The 26913-nt window shown below is 37.2% G+C and overlaps 2 protein-coding genes across 3 annotated transcripts in view; one reads left to right on the top strand and one right to left on the bottom strand.

Moving 5' to 3' along the window:
• The window catches only part of ABCG5 (ATP binding cassette subfamily G member 5), a gene marked incomplete at its 3' end in the record, with an annotated part of 15843 nt that extends 12155 nt beyond the window's left edge, over positions 1-3688 (top strand). The window contains exons 12-13 of one of the 2 annotated variants that reach the window (XM_084901520.1): positions 1445-1557; positions 2487-3688. In XM_084901520.1, the coding sequence (XP_084757646.1) occupies positions 1445-1557; positions 2487-2680 (307 nt within the window). The remainder of the gene's footprint in view (positions 1-1444; positions 1558-2486) is intronic. The other variant, XM_084901519.1, reaches the window with a different exon arrangement.
• Positions 3407-26913, bottom strand: DYNC2LI1 (dynein cytoplasmic 2 light intermediate chain 1). Its single transcript, XM_084901538.1, has 14 exons — positions 26776-26913; positions 24365-24482; positions 22544-22578; positions 21558-21627; positions 19444-19532; positions 16616-16802; positions 15617-15685; positions 14630-14707; positions 13056-13132; positions 12086-12156; positions 11157-11254; positions 10651-10743; positions 5812-5913; positions 3407-3518 (listed from the first exon to the last, which is right to left on the bottom strand). Exons 1-13 carry the CDS (start codon positions 26781-26783, stop codon positions 5845-5847), a joined length of 1062 nt encoding a protein of 353 aa, XP_084757664.1. The 5' UTR covers positions 26784-26913; the 3' UTR covers positions 3407-3518; positions 5812-5844.

Below are 26913 nucleotides of genomic sequence, written 5' to 3'. Positions count from 1 at the left end.
TCTGGCAGTATTTCATATATTTGGTTTGTAGGAAAAGGAGATTATTCTTAAAAGAGAGGAAGTGGCCAACATTAACAAATGCTCTTAGGTTCTTGGCAAAATCTCAGCTTCCTAACACTTTACCTGGGTTCCACTGCCATCTTGAAATTCTCTCTGCTCTTGAAAACCACATCAACCTCCCAGTCCTTATGTTTATATTTTTCCCTCAAGTCATCATCTTTCCTGGCTGAGTGCCTGCAGCATTTGAGCGTTTGGCTGCCTTTCCCTTTAAACACAATTGGAAATACCTTCACGGTTGTTCTCACTTACAAAATCATGCAAGTTCTCAGGGGCGGGGGATGCACACCATACCGAAATATTGTAAGGAAAACAGTAAAAGTTACCTAAACTATTACAATCCAAAGTTAAATTTTGCTGTGTATCTTGCTAGACATTTATGTAATTTTTAATAAAAATGAGATCATACTATTGTAAAGGGAAAAAGTATGCATGCTTTCCCCCCATTTAACAATATAATGTGGGCAGTGCCATATCAATACATTGAGATCTGTGGTTCCTCTCTCTTGAAAGTACTCCAGAACTTCTATGCCAGCCTGGTTCTCTTCCTATGGCCTTTACTATTCCATTGGCCTCCTTTGCCACCTGCACGAAGCCTGCCCATCATTTCCTTGGCTAGGTGAGCTCTCCCTCTATTTTCTCTTTGAGACTCATGTTGCAGTCTTCTTTTAATAGACTGTCAACCCTTGAGGGCAGCATCTGTGTCTCATTCATCATCATGGCTCTTCTCAGTGACCAGACCAATTAGGTTTGCAAGTTATATTTGAATTGTGTGAACAAACTCTCCCTGCTTACTCTCTCCATCCTTTCACCTTGTATGGTAGTTTAGTTCTTCACACACTACACTCTCAAGTATATTTAATCACAGAAAATCTTCTCTAATGTGACGTGCACTAGGTATGCTTTTTAAAATATACATTTATATCAATGGTGTTTACCAAATATTAAACACCAATCCATCATCGGGATTGATTGTTAAATGAAGGTGTCTACTATAATCAACCACCAAGCTGTGACTTAAAATGTTAGAATGCTGTGCCTATTGACTTGGAAGGATGTTTGAGGCATGTTTGCTTGAAAAACAGCAGGTTAGGAAAGGGCATGATTCCATTTATGTAAAGAGTTTAATTCCATTTATGTAAAATCTTATAAATGCACATACACATGTCACATGTATCACCAAAATGTGAACAGTAGTTATTTCTGGGCAGTGGTATTTCTTTATACTCTCAATATTGTTTGACATTTTTATAGTAAGCACCATTTTTATAATGAGAGATGAAAAACTGTATTTGTGTTGGCAAACATAAAACAAGGGTTGCCTTTCTTTCATTTGGCCGGACGATTGCCAAAGCCTACTGAATTTCACCTCTCTTTTTTTCTTAAGGAACATACAAGAAATGCCCATTCCTTTTAAAATCTTCACTTATTTTACATTCCAAAAATACTGCTGTGAGATTCTTGTGGTCAATGAATTCTATGGACAGAATTTCACTTGTGGTAAGTATTTTATTTTGGAATATTTTTTGTACATATCACTCTGAGGAAGCAACTTCTGGAGGGAAATGCCTTTTTAAAATAAAAGATATGTTTTGTAATAATAAACTTAAAACTTTGTCTTGAAATAAAAGCTTAGTAGCATTTTCTTTGGTTTTTAAAAAGAAAATAAATAATGGTCAAGTTAGACACCTGTCAAAGGTCAATAGTTGAAGCTTGGGTAACTCAGTTGGTTAGAGCATTGTCCCGATATACCAAGGTTTGGGGTTTGATCCCTGGTCAGGCTACACATAAGAATCAACAAAATGAATGAATAAGTTCAACAATAAATTGATGCCTCCCCCCCGCCCCCCCCCACACACACATTGATAGATGATAATGATAGACCTGATGCACTGAAGTAAACGCTAGCATATTCTGATGGAATCAATTTCTACTGAGTTGGTTGAAGCTGTGTGCAGTGGCTTCTTATTCCTTAAATGTCCATAGTAGAGAGCCAAGTAAAGCCAGGGACCAGAGCAGTGGGAGCCTAACAAGGTCTTCCTAGCCATTGGAAACCCAGGCCATTCTCTGAAGGCAACTGGAGGGCAGAATGTAATAGTTGTTTTAAATATCTTTATGTGATAACAGCAGTAATCTTTGGGTATTCAGTGCTAAGTGGTCCTAAGCGATTATGATTTTTATCAGAGCTATGGAAATGAAACCAATTTCCAACTTCAAATGGAGCCAAGGCACAGAACACTCATTATTGCTTCATCTAATAATGATTTTAGGGCTGTGTCAAATGTCTGTATCTCTCCTGAAGAAGCTACTTAGCAGGGTACTAAGCACTCAGTGGGAATTTGGTAAATACTTGCTTACGAAATTACTTCTAAATCACCAAGTATTTACCACATGCCCATATCTCACAGTGTCGATCCTTTCCCTGGCAGGCAGCTCAAATGGTTCTGTGACAACTAATCCAATGTGTGCCTTCAATCAAGGACTCCAGTTCATTGAGAGAATCAGCCCGGGTGCAACATCCAGATTCACAGCAGACTTCCTGATTCTGTACGCATTCATCCCCGCTCTTGTCCTCTTGGGAGCAGTTGTTTTTAAAGCACGGGATCATCTCATTAGCAGATAGGAAAGCACATTGCTGTGAGAATGGAACTGAAGCTCCTAGAGGTGCCTCCCTGCATGGAATATCTGAACTAAGAATGCCTCGTGTTTCTGTCTTGACAGCACATCTGAAGTCTTTTAAACCATTAAGAGTCCTTTTGTGCCCTTGGATCCATGAATGCTATTCCAAGTTGAAGGGACATGTGGTATTTAGAAATTGTGACTAAACCAGTCCAAAATGTAAATAATAATACTTCATAAAGTTATGGAGACATAAAGTTATGGAGACTGTACTATTCCTTTGCTTTAGAGAGAAAAATAGGTTGGTTAAAAAAGTTATGCTTGCATTTGCTAAAGGGTTCAGTAAAAAGAATCCTGAATAGTTACTAAGTAGCAGAAAATGGGGTGGTTAAAACAAAGCATCATGCAGAATTGGGTAAGAATGCTTTCATTATCACTTAAAAACTCATAATGATGTGCACATGTCCATGTGAGGGTTCCGAGTGACCTGATGACTTCGAGAGGATGGTGGGCAGATGCTGGATGACAAAGACCACAGGTACAGAGCACTCAGCGATTTTACGGAGGGTTACAACGAGGAACTGCAGGAATGGCTGAACTGAGAACACAGCACATCAAGCACACCTCTTGTAATATTTTTAAAGATTAGCTGGCTATTTTTCACTTCCGCTTAGTTTACTTATAAAATTAAAATGAAATATTACTACAGTGTTTGCACTGAGAAATGACATCGTTAAGGTTGGGGAGCAGCTATTATTGAAAGTCCATGTAGACAAGATCTCAACTGACAGCACTTACTCTCAGAAGAACAGGATTATGTGCTGGGAGTTCATGTCCTTGAACTGTAAAGAGAAAGAATGCTGAGGAATACAAACACCTATATTGCATATTGTGAGGGATCAAATGTTGTACATAGATTGTATATAAATGGTATATATGAAATGACTGATTATCTTTCTGATCGATTTTCAAGAAATTCGTGTATAAATCTGAAATAAAACTGTCTCAATGTTACCATGGTAACTCTGAGTGAGAATATTTTAGAGAGTACAAGAACTTGTTCATTTTCTATGACCTAACTTGTAAAGAATGATAAATTATAGCATTTGAAATGTCTCACATTATAGTAGGAAAGATCATTTCATTAAGGAAACCACAGTAAAATTCTATTTCTTAGAACAGTATTTAAGGATCTGGAGACATTGGTGAATTACCAGAATAGTATTGTAAATTTTTATAAAAGGTCTTTGACACTGATGATTATGGTGTAATAGTTACATAATGCCTCACAGATTATATATGTCACATCAATTATAGACAATTCTGGAGATGATAATCTATTAAAGTAGTTCAAAGAGACTTCCACAGGAACCTCTTTAGAAATCACTGATTTCAACTTACTAAAGATATGGGTGCACAATGTAAGTGGAAACATTTTCCACTATTCATATGCAGATGAATTTCATCCTAGCTCAGAAACACTTGGAAAATTGACACAGCACGTGACTTCAAGCTATTAAATGCTAGCGATACCATCTCTGAGAAACACAATGACTTTCACTATGTGACAGTTTGTCTTAAGTCAAAAATGGACAGTGACATGTAAGAAAATCAAATTATATAATAAAAATTCCTATTACCATCATGGAATGAGCTATTTCTTCCCACCAGTAGATGATGTTCCTGAGAGCACAACGTTCACTGTTAATTTAATTGGAGTCCTTTCTCCACAACACCCAGGCACAGCGCCTGTCAGCTCCTTCAGCTGAGGTTCCTTGGAGCCTGCAAACCCCGTTCCCCATACGCTGGAACCATGAGTACTGCAACTAGTTTAGGACATCTTATTTCATAACAATAATCAGGCAGCTTGCTGTTCACTCAGATGCCTCTCTTCAGTCTTGGTGTTCTTGTGGTTAGTAGGTATGCTTATTTGAAGCTGGGTGCATTGCATGGTAGAGTCAACATATTTTACAGTGGAAATGGAAGAACACAGAGTGAGAGACCTTTCCTGATTAATAACAGCAATTATACTTACTCTGAATTGAACTTGGATAGCAGGTATGTGAACCTGTAAGATGGATGCTTCTTAAATGCTATTTTACCTTTAAAATAATCTTGGTTATTACCAAGTCATCAAGTGTTGTTCTGTTTATTGACAACATCTTAAAACTGCCTGTTCTTCCAAAAGTTATACTTAACGTATGTCAGAATCACAGGAGGTCCTGATTAAATATGCAGTTTCCTGAACCCCATTCCAGACTCACTGACCCTGGATTTCTGGGTGTGGGGGCTCAGGAATGTGCATTTTAAATAAAAACCATGGGTGCTTTTTGTGCCTCACCATTAAAGTGACATTAGATGTTTGTGAAAGTGAACCCAGTTCCAGTTTCCTACCAGCCACAGCTGAGAACTCCTTAGAGAAGGAGTGTGTCTAATAAGAGCACTTAACCTTATTCATAACTGTTACTACATGCTTTTGCTTTCAGATTCCTGAAAACACATAAGCACAAACTTATAAATGCTGAACCAAGGACATATTTACTTAACCAAGGTAGAGGTAGGTAACAGAAGACTCTCTATTTAAAAAAATACTGTACATAGTTATATAATTTTTCCCCCTTTTCAAAGACTTACAAATATCCTGGGGTGGCATTAATACAAGAAATCCACTTTTCCTTTAGCAAATTATACATCTTAACTTTCCTTTTTTTTTATTGTTTAAAGTATTACATGTCTTAACTTTCATTTATTACCATAACAACTAATTTATTAATGAGCTATTAATATTACTAGAGGCCCGGTGCATGAATTCATGCACGGGTGGGGTCCATTGGCCTGACCAGCGATCGGGGCCATCTTGCCCAGTCCCGATCAGGGCCATTGGGAGCTGGCAGCCCAGGGAGGGACCACAGGAGGCCTCCAGGGCATGTCCAGTCCTCTTGCCGAGTCACCATCGGCAGGACCCCAGCAGCAAGCTAACCCACTGGTCGGAGCGTCTGCCCCCTAGTGGTCAGTGTGCTTCATAGTAACTGGTCAAGCAGTTGCACACTTAGCATATTACATTTTTATTACATAGGATTTATAAATAACAAGAACGAATTCATTAATGAGCCAATATCAATAAAATAATCTTACTCGTATTTGGGAAATAAATACACTGTAGCTGAATTAGGTGCAAGAATCCAGCTCAATTTGTTTCCAAGACTTGGAAGAACTCCTTTTGTACTGTTCCAGTTCCTAAAACAAAAATATACATTATAGTACTTTAAAAAATAAACTTTAACAATTAAACTAGGCATCTTAAAACTCCCTTAGCAGTTTTAGATATAACAATGTATCCTTTACAGCTTTGTCATTCTCAAAAATTTTTGACAATTATTTTGTAAATGATTATACTTAGTAGTTACTTTTCTAGAATGTAGTCTTTGGAGTTTCTGGGTAGCATAAGCAGCACTCAGAAATGAATTTAATAAAGTGTCAGAGAAAATTATATTCTATATAGTATATAAGTTCATTCAATTAATAAAGTATTTGTCATATATTAAGTATTAAAAAGTGACCTTATTGTTAATTGTTTGCTATTCAACTCTTGTCAAAAACTTGAAGTTAGCTAAGTATCAATATTTAAAATGTATAGATCTTTTAACCCACAATCCTGCCTTAAGAAATTTATCTATAGGATAGTATAGAAGGGTACAAAGATATAAGCAGAAAGATATTCACTGCACTGTGTATATTGACACACAATTGGGAGCAGTTTAGAGGTAACCTTTGGAGCAGCAGTCGCCAACTGGTGGTCTGCAGACACTGGTGGTCCGTGAGGTCCGAAAGGTTGGTGACTGCTGGTTTAGATGATCTCTCAATAAAGACTGATTAAACACACCAGCACTCACTCACACGTGGCTTTACAGCCAGCCAGCAAAAAGGATGGCAGTCACATGTGAAAACAGCAAGTAGATAGAGAGTAGAACATTTCCATTTTCCATTATATATACTTGTATATCTTTGGAATTTTTTTCATAATGAGTATATGTTACTCTTTTTAAAATCGTGTTTTTCAATTATAATTTACATTCAATATAATTTTGTTTTAGTTTCAGGTGTACAGCACAGTGGTTAATTATATATCCTTTGTGAAGTGATTCCCCCAATGTTTCCAGTACCCACCTGGCACTATACATAGTTATTACAATACTAGAGGCCCGGTGCATGAATTTGTGCACCATTGGTGGTCCCTTGGCCTGGCCTGCAGGATCGGGCTGAAAACGGCTCTCTGACATCTCCTGAGGGGTCCCAGATTGCGATGAGAAAGCATAGGCCAGGCTGAGGGACCCCACCAGTGCATGATGGAGGCTGGGGAGGGATCATGGGAGGGCTCCAGGGTGTGTCTGGCCTGTTTACTCAGTCCTGATCGGCCGGACCCCAGTAGCAAGCTAACCTACCAAAGTGTCTGCCCCTTGATGGTCAGTGTACGTCATAATGAGCAGTTGAGCAGCCTTAGCATATCATTAACATATTATGCTTTGATGAACAGATGACTGGATGACTGGACACTTAGCATATTAGGCTTTTATTATATAGGATTATTGACTAAATTCCATTTGTTGTACTTAACATCTTGAGACTATTTTGTAACTATTACAATTCACAAAATAAAAATAAATTTAGTGGGAGTGGAAATCCTGTGTGAGACCATCAACATGCAAAAGGGACCATCTCTGGGAATGCCTCCTCCAAGCCTCTTGCCTGCTGCTCAGTGTCTAATTGTACCAAGTAAAATATTATTTCAGATAAGCAGGAAGTGATTACCTGCAAGATAAGGCAATCACTGCCCTTTGACTAACATAATTAAAGTTCATAGTTGCTATAAACAGAAAATCCTATTCTCATTATCAGAAAAATTGCAGACTGTCTCATTCATACCTATAGTCTAAGTCATTAAAATTTAAACATTCAAAGTTTCAAAACTGTATAAGACTTTGGAAGAAGTTTTATACTAATAACTCCAAAGTAGTCTTTACAGCATGCTTTATTTTTTCTAATTAAGTTAATTCAGCTCACTAGTTTGAACTTATAGTTCAAAGATTGTTAACTCATAAAATAAGCCACAATGATTATTGGGCATCGCTTTGGGATTCTTGGCTAATAGTATGTCCCTTCTGCTGTCAGCAAACTTAGAAGAATGGGCTGTTCACACAGACCATGCCAGAGGGAGGATAAAGAATAACTCACTAGTATGACACAGAACTCACTATGTCCACTGGGTCCTTCAGTACTGCTATCATGTGAACTCAAAGTAATGTGATAATGATGTAAAGGAATAGCAAGTAAGAGGGTTTTCTTTACACTGCAATTCCTTTTAAAAAGTATTTTAAAATTGATTTTTAAAGAGACAGGAAGGGAGAAAGAAAGAGAGAAACATTGATGTGAGAGAGAAACATCTGGCATGCCCCTCACTGGGTAACAAAGGTACAAACAAGACATGTGCCCTGACTGGGAATGGAACCAGCAACCTTTTGGTGCACGGGACCCTGACCAACCAACCGAGCTACACTGGCCAGGGCTAGTCCCTGTTTTTTTAAAATCGACTTGCTTATAATCAGTAGGCCTATAGTTCACACACACACACACACACACACACACACACACACACACACAATGATACATGTTTAGGGAGAATACAGAATTTAGTGAGGTAGCAGTGTGGTAGAAGAGTTGAGTGAAGAATGACATAGGACTGCTTTCCAGTTCCACTCAAAATTCTTATGGTTTTAGATCAGTTAGGGAAGATGGATTTGACTGTGAAAACTCATAATACTCAAAAATACCCCAGCCCTTTAACAATACTATGTATATAAATGTAATAAAAGGTCATTATGCAATATAAACAAATACTCTTATCAACAATGACAGTTAGTCATTGACTTCTAGGTAAATATTAATTTAGGGATGACTTCCAACTAATCTCTATAGCCAAGATATACACAAAAGAGTTACTCGAGGTCATTTTACTTTTCTTATAACATGCCCCTCACTTTTTGTAACTGAGGTATAATTGACATACAACATTATATAAATTTCCTGTGTACAACATAATGATTCAATATTGGTATATATTGTGAGGTGATCACCACTATAAGTCAACATTTATCAACAGTTACAGAATTTTTTTCTTGTGATGAGAACTTTTAAGATCAACTCTCTTAGCAACTTTTCAATACGCAACACAATATTATTAACTGTATTCGCAAAGTTGTATATTGCCATGATTTATTTTATAACTGGAAGTTTGTACTTTTTTTACTCCCTTCACCCCTTTGGTCTATCACCTACTCCTCCTCTGGCAACCACCAGTCTGTTCTCTGTCATCTACAAGCTCAGTTTTTATTGCTGTTGTTTAGATTTCACATAAAAGTCAGATCAGATGGTACTTATCTTTCTCTGTCTGACATATACGCTCAAGATAAATCCATGTTGTCACAAATGGCAATATTTCCTCCTTTTTCATGGCTGAATAATATCCCTCTGTCTGTGTGTGTGTGTTGTGTGTGTGTGTGTGTCTTTACCCATTCATCTGTCAATGATACTTAAGTTGTTTCCATGTCTTGGCTATTGTATAGTGCTGCAATGAACATGGGGGTACATAAATCTTTTTGAATTAGTGTAACAATGTCAAGGAGCTTACTGTCTATGTTGTTTCTAGGAGTTTTACAGTTTCAGGTCTTATAGTCAAGTCTTTAGTCTATTTTAATTTGATTTTTCTGTATGGTGTAAGATAGTAATCCAGTTTCATTCCTTTGCATATGGCTATCCAATCTTCCCAACATTATTTATCGAAGAGACTGTCCTTTCTCCCTTTGTATATTCTTGGCTCCTCTGTAATAAATTAATTGACCATATATTCATGGGTTTATTTGTTCCATCGATCTATGGGCCAGTCTTTATGCCAATACCACACTGTTTTAATTATTAAGTCTTTTTAATATAGTTAAAACCAGGAAGCATAGTGCCTTCAGCTGTGTTCTTTTTCAAGATTGCTTTGGCTATTTGGGGTCTTTGTAGTTCCATACACATTTTAGTACTGTTTGATCTATTTCTGTGGAATACGCCATTGGAATTTTGATAGGGATTATAACATGCCTCTTACTTTACTACAGCTACAATCCCTCTAAATATTCATGACATACTTTCAAAAGTCTTCTGGACTATATAGAAATTCAATGTATTGCTTAATGCTGAGAAAAATACCCAGTGGATGGTAGTGTTTAGGTTATCCTTGAAACAATGCCTAAATCACACAGCTTTACAAATCCCGCCTTAGAGGTTGTCAGGACATTCAATTTATAGTGTTTCTATACATAAGCTTACTTATTATACAAGGTCAGATTCCACATACTGTCTCACTTTATCAAACTAAAAGGCGATCTGGGAAAATGTAAATATTGGGCCAAAATTTACCAAGTTTTGCATCCTTACATCAGATTTGTGTATCATAAACATTAATATCTTGGCATATATGGAATGCAGTGCCCACTTTTAAGCACTTCCCTGAGAGATCCTGGATTTTGTCAGTTATGTTTGTGTGCTTTCAGATTAGGCAGTAGTTAATTTTTCTGATACAAGAAAGTATAGGTATGTCTGAATGTCCTAATAAAAAAAAAAAAACAAGCTCTTTTAAATAATCCCACAAACAAGAGAATATTATAAAAGTATTTCCCAGCAGCCAAGTAAGATTCACTAGCCATCATACACTGGAAAATCAAAAAAGGATATGTAAACATTGTTATATCTGGGTGGTAGAGTAATAAGTGATTTTTAATTCCTTCTTGATTCATATCAGACTTAATTTTTCTATAGTGGAGATGTATTATTTAAATACAAATTTAAAAAAATTAAGTAAATAGAGAAAATTATATAGAAGTCTACAGGTATTTTTGTGGTAATTCAAAATGAAATGAAAGTTTAGGGTAATACCTGATCCTTCTGAATTCTCATTTCATCAACTTCACTTTCAGCATACTGAGGGTCCTTTGCAGGGTCCTTGATATCTTTTAGTGTGTCGGTACTCTGAAATTACAATGCTTCAAATCATTTCATGCCCACAACCCCAAACCATCTGACTCACATCACGTCCTTTCCTCAGCCAGCCATGTGGGTTCTCTATGATCTTTTATCACCACCACTGAGGGCCAGTCAAATTCCACCAGGACCTTTTTCCTCCTTCTCCTTTCAGATGATTGTGTCTCCCTCGTCTAAGGGCCAGAGAGCTCTGCTTCCAAGTGGAGCAATAACTGTGTCATAACCCGCCTTTCAACCCCCACAGTGTCTCATATACAATAGATTTTTACAATATATGTGACTGTTTAATTTTTGAGCATGAGTTGAAAATGAAGTTATCATAATAAACCCATTGGAACATTTCCCAATAACTGTTGAATAGTAGTAAAAATTCTTGCTTTAAAAGAACTAGAAATAGATACCTTTGGTGGAAAGAGCTTTTCATATACTTTTTTCCACAACTCCATTGGCGAACGGGCATGAAACTTTCCAATGTCATTATCAGGAACAGGAGGAGACCCTAAAATTGGAAGATTTGCTCCAATAACTGCATTGATTAAAACATTCAAACTCTATCAATAAATGACATTAAAAACAGTATAAATCACCCACAATCTTGTCGCTAACCTCTGCTATTTACTAATCTTACCTTCATTTGTAAAGCTCTCATTCTAAAAATTTTATATAAATAGAGTCGTATTGTATATATCCTTTTCTGATTGTCTCTTTACATTCAGTAAAACTCCATGGGGATACATTCAAATTCTGTATATCAGTAGTTGGTTCCTTTTTACTGCTGAGTAGTATTCTATGGTATAAATATACCACAGTTTGTTTATTCACTCACCTGTTGAATGACATCTGGGTAGTTTCCAGTTTCTGGCTATTACAAATAAAGCTGCTATGAACATTCTTGTACTTAATTAAGGGGTACTTAATTAATACTGTATTCTTTTTTATTTATTCTATCACTTGAATCTCTATTTTCATCATTTCCCATAATATATAGCTTTGAATTTCCTGACCACTCTATGTTCTTGGTTTTCTCCTAAATCCCCGGAATTAAAATTTAAAATTACCTAGAAATAGGTGAGGGACAGGAAATACATGGAAACTTTTTAGCAGAATACAGATCAGAAGTCAGTCCCTCATGTGAAACATCCCTTCCATCACTAATATGTCAATGTGATGTACTGCAGCAATACTGTGTATACAAGTAAATAATAAGAAATTACAGCAATGAGAATGAAACCAGAAATGCTGGTATGCTGGAGAAGAAGTGAACATGGAGTAGGATAAAATCAATAAGCAATTAAAAAAAAGATTGAACAAATTTAATAAGTTCACCAACCTATATTACTTAAAGAATCCAATCCTGCTGTGATAAACAGTGGTTTATTCTGATCCACACATATTGATTTGCTACATGGATAAGAAGAAAAAAGAATCTAATTTAGTTTAGCCATCGAATATCCTGCCACACTCTACTGTAAGTACAAGAAGCAAGTTTTATATCCAGCCACTGGTGAAAGCACTGCCCCAAATGAGTGGATTAATATTTGTGTAAGTGATTTCAAAAATTAAAGTAGAGCATTAATGAAGGTTTTACAGAAGAAAAAAACACAAATTACATTAAATCAAAACCAAAAAAGTAGCATGGTTAAGAAAATTATGTACAAATATTGTTTATTCATTTATAATCAATTCAGAAAGTGATCATAGAAGGAAGGCTACTAAAATGAGGGAAAAGAAGTAAAAGAAATCAAGGAAGGGAGTATAATAAAATCATTTTATTCTAGTGTCTAAGTATTCTCTAACATTTTAATTGTCAAACTGAGAAATATTTAAAGAATAGAAGCAGCAAAACATCATGTAAAATTATCTAAGAACAGATATCTGGGGCACTTTCCAGGTCAAGAAACAAAAGACTAGTGAGAATAATAGTCAGATGAAATAACATTGGCCAAAAATTCTATATAATAAAAGGCTAATATGCAAATTGTCCCCTTGACTGGGAGTTCAACCAGGGGACAGGACAGGCCTGCCAACTACCCACAGCCCCTTACCCCCACCAGCCCTGCCCCTGATCAGCTCCTCCCACCTTGATTGGGGGCAACCTGCTGGCCAAGCACCCGAAGCCCCTGGCCCCGCCCCTGGCCCAGCCCAATTGTTCCCCCCCCCCCCCCCCGATTGGGGATGGGGCCAGCCCACCAACCACCTACGGCCCCTCTCCCCAGACAGCCGGGACCCCACCCAAGCACAAATTTGTGCACCAGGCCTCTAATAATAAAAAGATATAAAAAAAAGTATTTTAACAATACCTTTTGCCAATACCAAATGCTAACTGGTTGATAACTCCACGTATTTTTAGTAATAGAGCTTCTGATTTGCTTGTAAACTAAAAAAATTCAGGAGAATAAATTTTATACTCTGCTTTCAAATCACAGAAACAGATAACATAGATATGGCTTTGAACAAGTACAGATTGCACAGTGAATTACTATTTATTTGCCCAACAAATACTTACGTTTAAAAAAGAAAAACAGAATAAAGGGGGGGGGGGAAGAGATGTGGATAAATTCATTTTAATGATTCTTTAAACTTCATGATTACATAATATTGAAAGAACCTGAATTTATGCTCTAAAATTTTAGCTACTCCCATGAATGGTTCATAGTTACTGCTAAAATGCAATCTGGTTGGTTAAAAAACAGAAGGTATACATCACAAATAACATTTCCATCCAAGGACATATTATTGCCTTCAAGTAGTTAACATGGGAGCTACAGACCAGTCTAATAATACTGATATTCACTAAAACAAAATTCTAACTTCTCTTTTGAATTGCCTTTGGAGTTTCAAAATAAGCAACTGAATATTCTCAGTGGGGGTATGGTAACTAGGGTGACATAACCAGAACATTTTAGAGAATAAAAGTGAGTACGTATTAATAATTAAGCTGAGATATCAGGTAAAAACCAGGACATATGGTTATCTTACAAATCTTTTAAGTCTAAATTTGATTTTTTAAAATACCCAAAGTCACTAAGCCAAAATACTAATGACTAAGATGTACGAAAGTAGGAACAACAACCTTGAACCAATATGTTCTTTTTTAAACTTTAAAAAAATGCTGTTTGTTGCAAAAGTTAAAAAGTTGAACTTGGGAGTCCTGCTGGGTGGTTTGATATTTAGGGAAATCATTAACTAGATATGTGATTTTGGACAAGTCACTTAAGTCTCAGTCTCCTCCATGGTAAAATGGACAGAAACAGTACCTTCTTCGTAGGGTTAGGAGGATTAGAAGAGGGAATAATGTAAAATACTTAGCACAAGGCCTGAAACAAAGTATTACTCAAGAAATATTGGTTATCATAATTATTATTATCATTATCTATTTGATATCCTTCAATGCAATAAAACATAAAAGAAATTTTTATTTTAAAAGATACTTTTTCTTCCCCCTATTCCCCATTCGTATGATCTCTTTTTTCTTCTTAATCAAAGCAAGAGGAACCTGGAGACAACATGGTCTAGTCTTTTTCTCTTAAGAGAATATAGATTTTAACTCTTAAGGGGAAGCGATAGATAGATAGATAGATAGATAGATAGATAGATAGATAGATAGGTAGATAGATAGATAATTTGTCTCTTTAAGATTGGGATTTATAGATTTAAGTGATTCAGATCTTTTGCACCAAAGAAATGTCAGGCCATCTAGCAGTATGTTCTACGGATACATTATAAAACAAAGGTTTTGGGGCAATGGGAAAGGAAAGGAGGGGATGATGTGCATTATTAAAAGCATTAGTCTTCATGACTGTGCATGAAGTTGCTAAATCTTTCCAAATTTGGTACTGTCCATTCAAGCCCAAAGGATAGAAAATGTACGAACCATTAATGATGCTCCATAATAATGTGCAACAAATCGAAGTGTCTTGCATATTACCTTTCTCTTCTCAGAGTCAAAATCCTAAAGAAATATGTTATTAAAATGAAAAATGACTTGAGAGAACTAAATATCTGCAGCATGAAGGTATAAATTATTCAATGTAGATATAGATTATTTCTTAGTTGTTCGCTTATTTTTTGAACACACCCTCAGGAATAGGATTCCATTACCTTGGTATTTATTTCTATAGAGAGCTGAACAATAGCGGCAGCCTTCTGGAGCTACAGCTGTCAGATCTTCCCTTGTTTAAACACAGCTCAATAGAATTCAGAAATCAGCACACATTTCATAGTGTGGAATACCCTAAGGATTCTCTGACAAGCAAAGATAAGAAGAAACCAATTTTCTTCTTTCTTCAATTTAAAAGTTGGGAAGTAAGTCCTATCCCCTGGTGACTGAGTTCAAGATTCAGTTTCTAAATCTTCTACCTTATCCCCATTCCACTGTATTGTTGTTCTTTACCTATTTTTGCTTTCCCAACTATATCCTCTTTTCTAAAATCTGTAAGATGTGTGACTCCTTGACCTTTCCCTCTGAGAGATACTTTCATATTTTACTATTACTTTTTTTAGAAAGTGTTGTAAAACATTTCATCACAGAATCCTATTTTTTTCCAATATCACAGTGTTACCAATGAAGTTGATACTGGTGCTTATCAAAATATAAAGACAATCGATGTTTTATATAAAACCACTTTATATGTTAACTTATTCCCAACCTCCCACAATTTTATTTTTCTTTTCTGGCCTGATTAAAAAAAAAAAAACCTGTTACAAATATCTATAACATCTTCTATTAGATGAACATTCTTATAAAATGAAAAAGGGAATCTTATGAATAGACCATGCAAATCATTATTACTTTGGTTCCTCTCCCATAAAGCATAGACATGTATGTATAACAAACTCAACTAGAAGTAGATGAGCTTACCTGAAAAATATCATATTTACTTCCAATTATGACCAGAGGTATTGGAAATGGATCAATTAATTCACGATCCTGTTAGCAAACATATTTCATTGATTTACTATAATTAATTATTATTGTATATTCAGCAATTTCTATTTACTTCCAAAAAGATACCATTTTCAGTCTCTTCATAGATGTTGACCGTGCTTGCTTGACATTAAAGGTTGTTCCAATAATTATCCTTCACTCAATAAACTGTATATCTCAAGTATAAAACTACAAACAGCAATTCCCTAAATTACTAAAAGATTTATTCTTTTTGTGTGTTCTGTCTTTTTATTTTCTTATGTAACGTGTCTTCTTCCTTTTTGTTTCTTGCTATTTTGTATTAACTATTTGTTGCAGTAGCATTTATACTGCATACATGGGAACCATAAGCTATCAGTTTTGTTTTGATATTACCTATGTAAAACACATTCATAAAAATTCTGGCCAATATAAAATCATGCTCTTAGCATTGTAGAAGATTATATTCAGATTGTATTTAAAGAACTTATGCTGTTCACCATTGCAACACTATAATGTAATTAGTCAGGTGATAAATGTACTGATTGTGACACTGAAGGAATGTAAAATACAGAGCAACAGTAAAGGGTTAAACTCTAACCCTTGATTAAATTTGTAGCTTCCTTTAGTTTCTTGTCAGGTGACATTTGTACAGTTTGGTTCTTAATCTTCGTTTTATAAAATCAATGTCAAAGTACTACTTTAAAACGATTTCTTTAGATTGGTGTAATATGCCATAACAGTCACAGAAGATGTCTAAGAAGACATAAGAAATCTTTTTCCTTGATATGTTCTTACTGAGGTTTTATAAAATTGCTATAATTTTCCAGTGAGCAGGTTCATCTACATCAAATGAATCCTAAATCACGCATAAAAATCTAAAGAAGCTGTTGTGATGTTCGCTTTAACTGTGTATGGGCTTAGGTTCCAAGAATAATCCCAGCTGCAACTCACTGGATGGTCCTTCTGCATGTTGCTCCATATCTTCTGTCTCATCTCAGAAGCTGCTGTGGAATCTGTCTTTCCCAGTTTCATTATCACTTTATCCACATGGCTTTTTGTGGCTTGCAACAGATTTTCCATGGTGGGCCAAAGGTCATTAGGCTTTGAAAGATCCAAAACAAGAACAATAGAAAATGTCCTAAGGAAATAAAAAAAAAAAATCTCTCAAAAAAGACTCAAAATAATTACCATTGTGAAACTCTACTATACAAAAGTTATTATTTAAGAATAAGATAGCTTAAGAAAGAAAAACACATACCACTTTTCTAAGACAAACACACACACACACACACACACACACACACACACACACAACAGCACCAACGTTATAACCTTATTTATTTGAGTGCTTTTTTTAGTGATATGTAAGTGTTATAACTAACAGTTGGACTGGAGTTTGAACTAATAATAATTTGGTTCAAATAATTCGCAAGCAATTGGGTCCAATAATGTATGTTTAGATCCAATTTTACTCTGTGTTCCAAAGAAGGGAAACTAAAATAATAATAAAGCAGCACAATAGGTATAGGAGAAGAAAACATATTTACTGGTAGACCTTGTTTTAAACAAAAGAGAAATTAATTGTTCACTTTTTTCAAAGATTAAAATTTGTGTTTCTAATGCATTGGCAATACTTGTATTACTTTTATCTTCATAGCAAATGACAGCTAAAAATGTTAAAGCAAAAATAACCCAACCTCTTAAAACAGAAAATCAGGCCACAGGAGATGCTCTATTACAATTTATCTAAAGTCTGTGGAAACGTTCAATGCATCTGTAATTATTTTATGAACGGTCATTTTAAAGACAAACAATTCTAATAGCAGCTGGAAATTTTATTTTCTTTAGTTGCTGGGTTATGTCCAATAAAAAAAAAATTATGTGGCAAATTAATTCCAGTCACAAAACACTCTGAGATTTGCAAGTACATGAGGAGTGAAATGTTTTCCATGAATTCTTTAACCACTCAGCAACCTACTTTGGACCTACGCCTATGGCTCCCCTTCCGTGTGTTCATAACCTTGACCCCTCCTCTCTCCTAAAGCAGGCCCCAGCTGCTGTGGGGTTCCTGGGAAAGGAAGAGCAAGAACTCACCAGGTCAGGTATTAAAGAAGCTGTGGAAAGCTTTGGCTTCTTACAGAAATCAGAATTTCCAAAAGCCCATTGGGCCCAAACCCTGTTAGGCCCAGAAATGGCGAGTGAGGCAATGTAACAAGGTAATGCGACAGTGAGGGCCAGACCTGGAGCCTGCTCGCAACCCCGTGAGGGCCCAGCTCCTTTCACCTCAGGCCACACTAACTGGCAGCTCAGGTTCCTTCGGCTCTGCCCACCCTCACCAGCTCTTCTCTACTACACTTCCCTGCGTAGCTACCCTAACTCCCAGGCAGCTTCATTTCCTCTGTTAAAGGGGGACAAACAGGAAACTAGATAGCAGTAAAATTCCATGTTCCTGAAGAGTAAAGTCATGGGGAAAGGGTGGTTATAAGTGAGAAAGCAAAATCTAAATATGCATAAGAACATCTAAAATCTGTACAAAATATATTTATAAACACTGAAAACACTGAAAGAAATACCTTGACATGTTAATAGTGATTATTATTTTATGTGATTATTAGAGGCCTGGTGCATGAAATTCATGCACTGGAGTGGGGTGGTGGAGGAGAGACTCAGCCCAGCCTGCACCCTCTCCAATCTGGGACCCCACAGGGGATGTCTGACTGCCAGTTTAAGCCTGATCCCACAGGAACATCTGGCAGTCAGACATCCCTCTCACAATCTGGGGCTGCTGGCTCCTAACTGCTCGTCTGCCTGCCTGATTGTCCCTAACTGCCTCTGCCTGCCAACCTGATTGCCTCCTAATTGCTCCCCTGCCAGCCTGATTGACACATAACTGCTCCCCTACCAGCCTGCTCACCCCCAACTACCCTCCCCTGCTGGCCAGCTTGTGGGTGGCCATCTTGTGATGATGTGAGGGTGTTGAGCGAGGGCCACCTAGGTTTTTGTTAGTAAAGATGGGTGCTCTTTCTTTGTACCTTTCAGTATTTTCCCCAGTTTTCTATATGAGCATACACTAAAATTATATGTTTTTAAAAGCAAAAAAAATAACTGGACAGATAAAGCCCACATAACCTAGAATCAGCTATGGAAAAACAATTGTCCTGTTAAATAAGAAATAATTCTATACCCTAAATATGGCTAAAATAGAATAAATATCAAGTCCTTTGTATTTGGTCCATGTATCAAGCAACCATTTGTGTTAAACCCTGACAAAAGTAAGATATTTCCAATTTCAATATTTTTGTTTTCCTTGGCTAAGGTGGTTCCCATGAACATTGTGGGAAATGTCACAATTTTCCACATCTGATTTGGCCAATATGTAGGAGACACTGTCAGGAAAACCAAAGAGTTTTGAGGTTTTCCCCAAAGTTCTATTTCTTTAAGATCGCAAATAGAGAGATATTCTCCCTGCTCTAACATCGTTTTCCCTTTGCCGAAGCATCAACAGTATTAATTAGCATTAAACTCAAAGGCAGATATATTACCCAGCAAAAGGAAAAAACTCAGGGCAGAGCTAGCTCACACTTGGATGGGTACTAGGAAGAATTAAGCTTTTCAAATTCATTTTTACAAAGTGAATTCATTGCCTGAGTATTATTTAACATATTTTTGTTTGTAAAACTGTCCCCCAAAATTCTGATTCACAAAAGTCTACTCATTTTCCCACGGGCAGGACTGACTGGGTGCTTACTAACTACGGTTCCTGGAGCTGGCTCACTTACCTTAAGGTGTCACTTGTGATCGGTATGCTGATTAAGTCCAATAAAGAGGTTCCTCCACCTAGTTCCCAAAAGTGAGCAATATCTTTTGGCTGAAAAAAACAAAAACAAAAACAAAAACAGGTATTTTTTCTTCAAATTAAATTAAAAAATTTTTTTTAAATGCTTATGCTTCATTAGCACCAGTCAGTAATAATTATGGATACAAAATAGTGTGGTCCTCCATCAATCCTTTCTTGGCGGTCAAAACTTTCCTCTTTCTCTATCCCATCCCTCAAAATGCAACAAAACATGTATTCCAAAGAATAAAGATGAAGCATTAAGAATATATATGTATACATATAGTAAATGCCCTAATTCTAGTAATTCCTTAATAGAAGACATAAACAGTGCCCTAATTCTGTAAATAGCACATGTAACAGACACTCAAATGTGATATAAAAATAAGTAGCTGAAAACATTTGGTATTATCTTTTTGAAAACAGTTATGATTCTAGATAGAAATAAAATAATTGAATAGGAAAACATCCTGGTGTAGGGATGGAAAAGCTCACAAAATCAACTAGACATATAGGTAGGGCATGGGGAAATGGAACAGACAGATGGCAGTCCCTGATGCAGACCAGGGTTACCTGAGCAAGGATCTGTGCCTCATGCCCCTGGGGTATCTGACAGGCAGGCTCTCACTGGTGATAAACAGCTACTTCCCTTCTTATAGGACTCTTAAATATGAGTGGATGGAAGGGCTAGGCAGCCAATTAGCTTGCAAACAAGACCGTGACAAGCTCCCTAGACTGCTAGCCACTGACATCTCTGCTTCCGGCCTGACGCTGAGTCGCCTTCAGGGTACCAACCCTGTGAGGAGCTGACCAAGGGCTTCAGGTAGAACACTCAGGGAACATTACATTTAGAAAGTCATGAATATTTTAGAATGAATATGAACAAGCTCAACTTGATAGCACAACGGTTAGAGGGAAAAAAAATAGGTGAAAAAGAATCACATGAGTTTTTAATGTATCTGTTAACCATGAACTTGGAAGAGACAAATGGTCATTAGAGCAAGTTTTAGATGAATATATATATTTGACAAATCACCATCTCATCATCACTAAAATTGTTTTTGCTGTTGATATCTGAATTATTAATGCTTGTGGGGGAAGTAATTTTGTCATTTTGAAATGTCCATTGATTTACAATTTGATGAAAGGACTTTTCAGAGCTCTCCTCAAAAGTTAAGATTATGTAAGTTTTCTCAGAGTTTCCATTTCTAAGTTAATCACTCATGTCAATGCTCATGTGAGTAACAAAAATAAAGTTCTCCTGTATCTCAATATCTTATTTTTTCTTTTCTTTTTAATTTCAGTTTTAATAACCAACTCTCATTGCTGAATTCAGGAAGAAGCACCATGCAGTTTTAACTCTTTACACACTGTATAATGATCAAAGTTTGGACTAAGTCAATCTATAAAAATTTGCCTGTGCTACAAAAGTGGGACCACCTATTCTAGATTGTTCTTCTATACAGTTAACTTTATTTAAGAAATGGCCTCTTTTCATGTGAGGATTCAAAAAATGCTATAAAATCTCCCTCTATCCTGAATAATTTCTAATCTTCCTTTGAAGAGACATTAAAACAAGTGAAAATAGGATTATAACCAATTCGGGCCTGCAGTCTAAAATAGTTTTACCAACTTCAGTATATATTTGCTGGTAATTTGCTTTTTGAGCAGTGTATTTTCATAAATATTCCACAGGTCAAACATATTTTTAGAAGATTTTTGGGGGGGGGATAAGAGAAGGTAACTCACATATTCTCATTTGAAAGAAGAAAAGTCACATTAATACAATTAATAAATTATGCCCCAAAATCATACAATAAAGTTACAAAGGAATCTTATGCTAGCATTTTAAGACACAACAAATGAGAAGGCTAGGATATTTTCAGTTTGGGTTAGCTTCGTATCTGCTGAGTTGCATTTGAAGTTTAAAAGTACATAGCCATGAAGTGTAGCCTGATACATTTATTGATTATAGGTCAGATGGAAAAAGTAAAACAAAGTCAGCATCATTACTTCTCCATCTGTGGGCATAGCAATATCACTTAGAAAGACACTCACCGTGTTATGGCCTTTAGCTTTTCTTCCATACGTATATTCCAAGGCTAAGGTTGGCTTTGGTGGCTCATCCCTGCACAATAAAGATAGCATTACCATTCTTTCCTTATGCTATCATCTTACTCGGTAAGTTTTTGCTTCCCCATAAAACATTAATCTACTAGCGGAGAAGTTATCTTGTATAGCAGCATTGAGGTAGAAATGATTTTAATCAATATCAATAAGCCTTCAAAACACCATCCTGATGGATTTAGTGGCAGCTGTAGAGTGAGTAACAGTGCCTGCATGACCTGGTGGCCCTACAGATGCTGTTGGGCCAGCAGAGAAGGCAGCGGGGCTGGCAGTGCTGATGGCTGTCAGGGCACAGGCTCTCTGCATCCAGGCAGGGGGAGAGCACTGGCATCAGGGTCATGGTGCTCTCCCCCTGCCTGGATGGGGAGCAGGAACTAATGACTATCAACTTAATGAAGACATCAGTGGAGACTTAAATAAAGTTCTCTATCTCTATCCCAGCTCAAATGAGAACATCATTCACCTATTGAGAGCTACAAACTAATGACATTAGTGACTCCAACTGAATATTCTCAGTGGTGATATGGTAATTAGGGTGACATAACCAGAGCATTTGTATCCATGAGTAATTTAAAAATTATGACTAACATTCAAATAATCATGGACTAGATAGAATAAAAACAATTAACATACCACAGTAATATAGCCAAAAAGAAAGTACTAGCATAGGCTGCGTAGTCATGTTAATGTCTCCACGAATACGGAAATCTAATATTAATGTTGGATTTAATTTTTTTTAGTTACTGTTGATTTTATTTTTTCAAAGAAGGCCTTAAAGACCATACTAAGGGTCTACTGAGAATTATTTTGTTTGTGCCTCAAAATTGTTCTCCTTCCATATGTCTTCTAGTATCTAACTTGCCTTATGCAACCAGAATAAGCAAAAAATGTAGTCTAAACGTTAACATAACACTTACCTGTCAAGAGATCTTAGAATAATAGTAGTCTTGCCCTAGAAATTTAAAAACGCAATACTGTGTTAATGTCATCCACATGTAAAATTTTACTATTGTTCATAGTTGTGGCTCAAAATAGCTTTTTAATTACTTAAATGATAAATTACCTGGAAACTAGAAACTTTCAGAATTGTTCCCAAGTTTGATAAGTGGAAAAAGTTAACTGTCAACTTTCCATCACAGTGTAACTACACTGCTATTGTTATAATTACAAAGTCTCTTGGATGACAAATACTAGCAAATCATACCTCACTTTAGTGGTCAACTTGTCAACTTTCTTAAATTTTCTCTTTACCCATCAATGCTAATTACTGGTTAAGCTGATGATTAGTGTCTTCTAAAATGTTTGAATTCTAATTGTTGAGGTGGAAATAAAGAAAAAAGATAACATACAAATAAAGGAAATGTTGTAAATATGTTCAAAGTAAGCAATCCAGATACTTGGTTAGAGTATTTTTTGTTTTATTTCTAGAGGATATACTTATTCTAAGTATTTTTTAGTACCACATACATAAATTATTTTAATATAATTAAAAAATACAAAAGATTGTAAAAAAGGGCCCAATCTTATAAAATTAAGGACAAAACCAATAGCATAAACGAAAGACTCTCAGATCTCAAGCTCAACCTTAGTGAATAGGGTTACTATATGATTACTAAATTTTTCTCTTTTTTCTTTATTTCTTCCCCATCACCATTTAAACTTTCCTATACATTAAAACCAAAACTCAGCATCTGGAAAAAGAGAAACCGGCAGACCTGCTCTAGTTTATTATAATGAAACAAAACCTCAAAATTTCTGTAGCATCCTGAGACTTACACATGAGAACAATTCCATCTAAGAGTTACTGAGATCATGACAGATAGAGAATCCATGACTGACACAGAGTCCATGACACAAAAGATACAGCTGAATGAAATGAAGATAAAACTGAAACAGATACTTGGGGAGACATGTGGGTTGCCATTAACTATTTGACGAGCCATTTTATAACATTTGAAGATTTAGCAAATAGAAGAGGAATTCGATTTAGTCACATAGTTTTATGGGTCAGAATTAGGACCAAGGGGTGCACGTTACAAACTGAAGTTTTCCAATGACTAGGAGTTAACAAAAATCAAAACAGGCTACAGCTGTGGAAGAGAACTCCCCCATGTTCAAACTGGAGATGTTCAAACTCTAAAACCACTGTTTGCAGTAGCTCTTAACCTCTTCGGGAGGTGCTAGAATGCTGGGATATTCTAATTTCCCAGAAAAATGCACTGATGCACAATCACACGATTCTGCATACTTTTCTAGGGCGTTCACTGGCCCCAAGAAGTACCTCTATGGTCCCAAGGTTAAGTCTCCCTATTGTAGAAAATAGAATATCTCCAAGTTTCCTTCAACTTCTGTGACCCCAGTTAAGTGAAGGTTAACTATACCATACCTGTATGGTTCATGTTTGTGTTATCTATATGCTTATTCCCATTGTACAAGTGGTCATCAGGTTAGCATTTATGGTGCCTTTGTGCAAATTGGGAAGGAATGGCTCATCTGGACAGTCTAATTAGAAATAAGTGTCCCTACCTCCAAGCTGCTGTGGCCCACGTCACAGCACACCAATGGCAAGTGTTCGGGCAAGTGTGAGTACCCACCAGCTCCAATGTAACCAGCAGGCCAGAGACTCATTGGATGGTTCAAGAGTTAAAGTATCCACATTTTTAATCAAAGTATTAACATAAATTTTACCGCTAATTGTTCAATCATCACAATACTTGGGAAAAATTGGGAAACGTTACCCCATTTTTACTGCCAAGGAAGAAAACAGATTTTTCTCCAATTTCAGCTCCATCACCTTCACTTCCGTTACTTTCCCGTTTTTCCACTTCAGCTTTTGCGATTTCCCAGAGCGTTTCACTAAATGAGAGGCAGAAAAACAAAATTCAGAGAAGCAAGAAGACTCCTTTCCGGTATTTATTTCAAGCTCAGAGAACTTACATTTCAGTCAAATGTATAGAACAAGTCAACATTATTTTCTGGAGGACAATTAACTGGTAAAACTGCCGAGGATTCGTTCTTTTCTTTGTACTGGTTCCTCAAAGGAAGCTGAACATGCTATGCAGAGCCTTTCGCACCAGACTTGGAGGGTTTCCATTCTGGGGCTTGGCTTCCAGGCAAGGCTGGAAGCTGTTATGTGTTAGCTTCTCAGATACATGAATATCCAACTTTGGGAAATATACAACTTGAAAAAAAGCATCTAGGAAAATGGGGGAAGGTGTAAACTAGTATTCCAAATAATCTCTGCTCCCTCAACTATTCCTGTTTTTTAAATTATATTTTTAGCTCAGGATTCCCTTATTTTTAATACAGAAAATATAAAGGGGAAAAATCACCCAAAATCACATTTTGAAAATCATTCATATCTCTACACACATATATAATTTTACATAAATACGATTACAGCATTTTTTAAATTAAAGCTTAATATGGAAAGTGGCGCATTGAACTAAAAAGAATGAGCAAGATTTGATATGTTGTAAGCCTGAATCTGCTATATTCTACTTAGGTAAATTAGCAGACTTCTCTGGATCCTTCATTCCTTTACTAGTTCAACAAATACTTATTGGGCACCTAATATTTGCAGGTTTCTGTGCTGGTCCCCAGGCTCACCTGTTTCTTCTTCTCTAACATGCTAATAAAAAAGAATACCAATCTTATAAGATTGTCATGATCGATTATTAAGATGTATCGTTTAGTTTAGGGCTTGGCCTATATATAATTACTACAAGATTATAATTGTTATCTAAGGAGCAAACACAGGTGTCCCTAAATGTCTGCACTAAAATTCACACATTTGCCGAAACCGGTTTGGCTCAATGGATAGAGCATCTGCTTGGGGACTGAAGGGTCCCGGGTTCGATTCCGGTCAAGGGCATGTACCTTGGTTGCGGGCACATCTCCAGTAGGGGGTGTGCAAGAGGCAGCTGATCGATGACTCTCTCTCGTCAATGTTTCTAACTTGCTATCTCTCTCCCTTCCTCTCTGTACAAAATCAATAAAATATATTTATATAAAATTCACACATTTATTCCACAGGTGAGCTCTCTGGAACTCAGGCCAGGCCTGTCTGCTCTTTATGGACATGCCCTTATCTCAGAGCGTGATTATTTGCTTTCCAGCTTCCCAAAGAGAGGGGAGAAGGAGGTGCTGCAGCCAGTTTTGCCGCTGGTGGAAATTTATATCTGTAGCCAGGACTTTAAAATCGTAACCAATGGCACGTCTACTGGGAAACTGACGAATTTTCACACAAGATTCACAGCCTCCACGGAGACCGCACTGCCAACCCACAAGGTGAGAAAACCAGATTTACGCTGCTCTGTGGTCCAGTCTCCTGCACGTCCTTATAAATTGTTCAGAGGAGGTTTAGGGGTGGCCTTCAGAACAGACACTTAAAACCGGCACAAAAGAATTGAAGAGCTAACATGTAGCCCTAACCAGTTTGGCTCAGTGGATAGAGCATCAGCCTTGGGACTGAAGGGTCCCAGGTTCGATTCTGGTCAAGGGCATGTATCTTGGTTGCAGGCGCATCCCCAGGAGGGGGTGTGCAGGAGGCAGCTGATTGATGTTTCTAACTCTCTATCCTTCCTTCCTCTCTGTAAAAAATCAAATATATATATAAATATATATAATTATTTTAAAAATGTATTTAACAGGTCATCCATCTCCTGTCTCCTCTCCCCTCCCCTCGCTTTTAAACAGGAGCGTATACTTAGGGCTTCCGCAAGTCCCCCCTCATTTACTGTCGTTATGAACCCCTGCACCAGGAGGGGGCCCCCAATGCAGTGGCTTTGGGGTCTCGTTCACCGCCGGAACCCCTGCTCCCAGGGCATTCCCTGGCCTGCAAGAAACTTTCATGGAGTCAGTGCTTGGTTGGAGTTGTATGTTTCAAAATCTCTTCCTTTCCACCTGGGGAACTTTGGGCAGAATCCACACGCGCAAGCGCAGTTCCTACGGGTCCCCGACCCTCCGGGCACGGGCTGCAAACAGGACGGACCTACAATTCTCCCCCACTATCTGGTCCCGCGTGGGCTCCCCTCCCAAAATACACCCCCAGCGGCCTCTCCCTCCCCATCCCTCCCGCGCTAGGGTGGGAAGAGGGGAGGATGTGGAGGGGGGAGTAAGCCTGGCGCAAGCAGGGACGCGGGGATACCTGGGCATGGTGGCTCTGCAGCCCCGGGTCCGAGCTCCGCGGGGGGCTCGGTTTAGAAATTAGACCGCAAACTCCGAGGTGGGCCGCCAGCAGGCTCTTCGGTTGCCATGGGAGCGACGTCACGGGCTGGGTTGCGTG

This window comes from Pipistrellus hanaki (assembly GCF_964339955.1).
Source record: "Pipistrellus hanaki genome assembly, chromosome: 12".
NCBI classification, from domain to species: domain Eukaryota; kingdom Metazoa; phylum Chordata; class Mammalia; order Chiroptera; family Vespertilionidae; genus Pipistrellus; species Pipistrellus hanaki.
Note: the sequence above shows the minus strand (reverse complement) of the source record. Positions and strands in the feature narration are given on the sequence as shown.

Bases quoted from the DNA above. Each gene is read 5' to 3' on its own strand.
- DYNC2LI1 (XM_084901538.1), bottom strand. The intron at 22,579-24,364 runs GTAACGTTTCCC...TTAAATTTCTAG, and splicing joins TCCTTGGCAGTAAAAATGGG to GGCAAGACTACTATTATTCT. The intron at 10,744-11,156 runs GTATCTATTTCT...TTGTAATTTCAG, and splicing joins AAAAGCTCTTTCCACCAAAG to AGTACCGACACACTAAAAGA.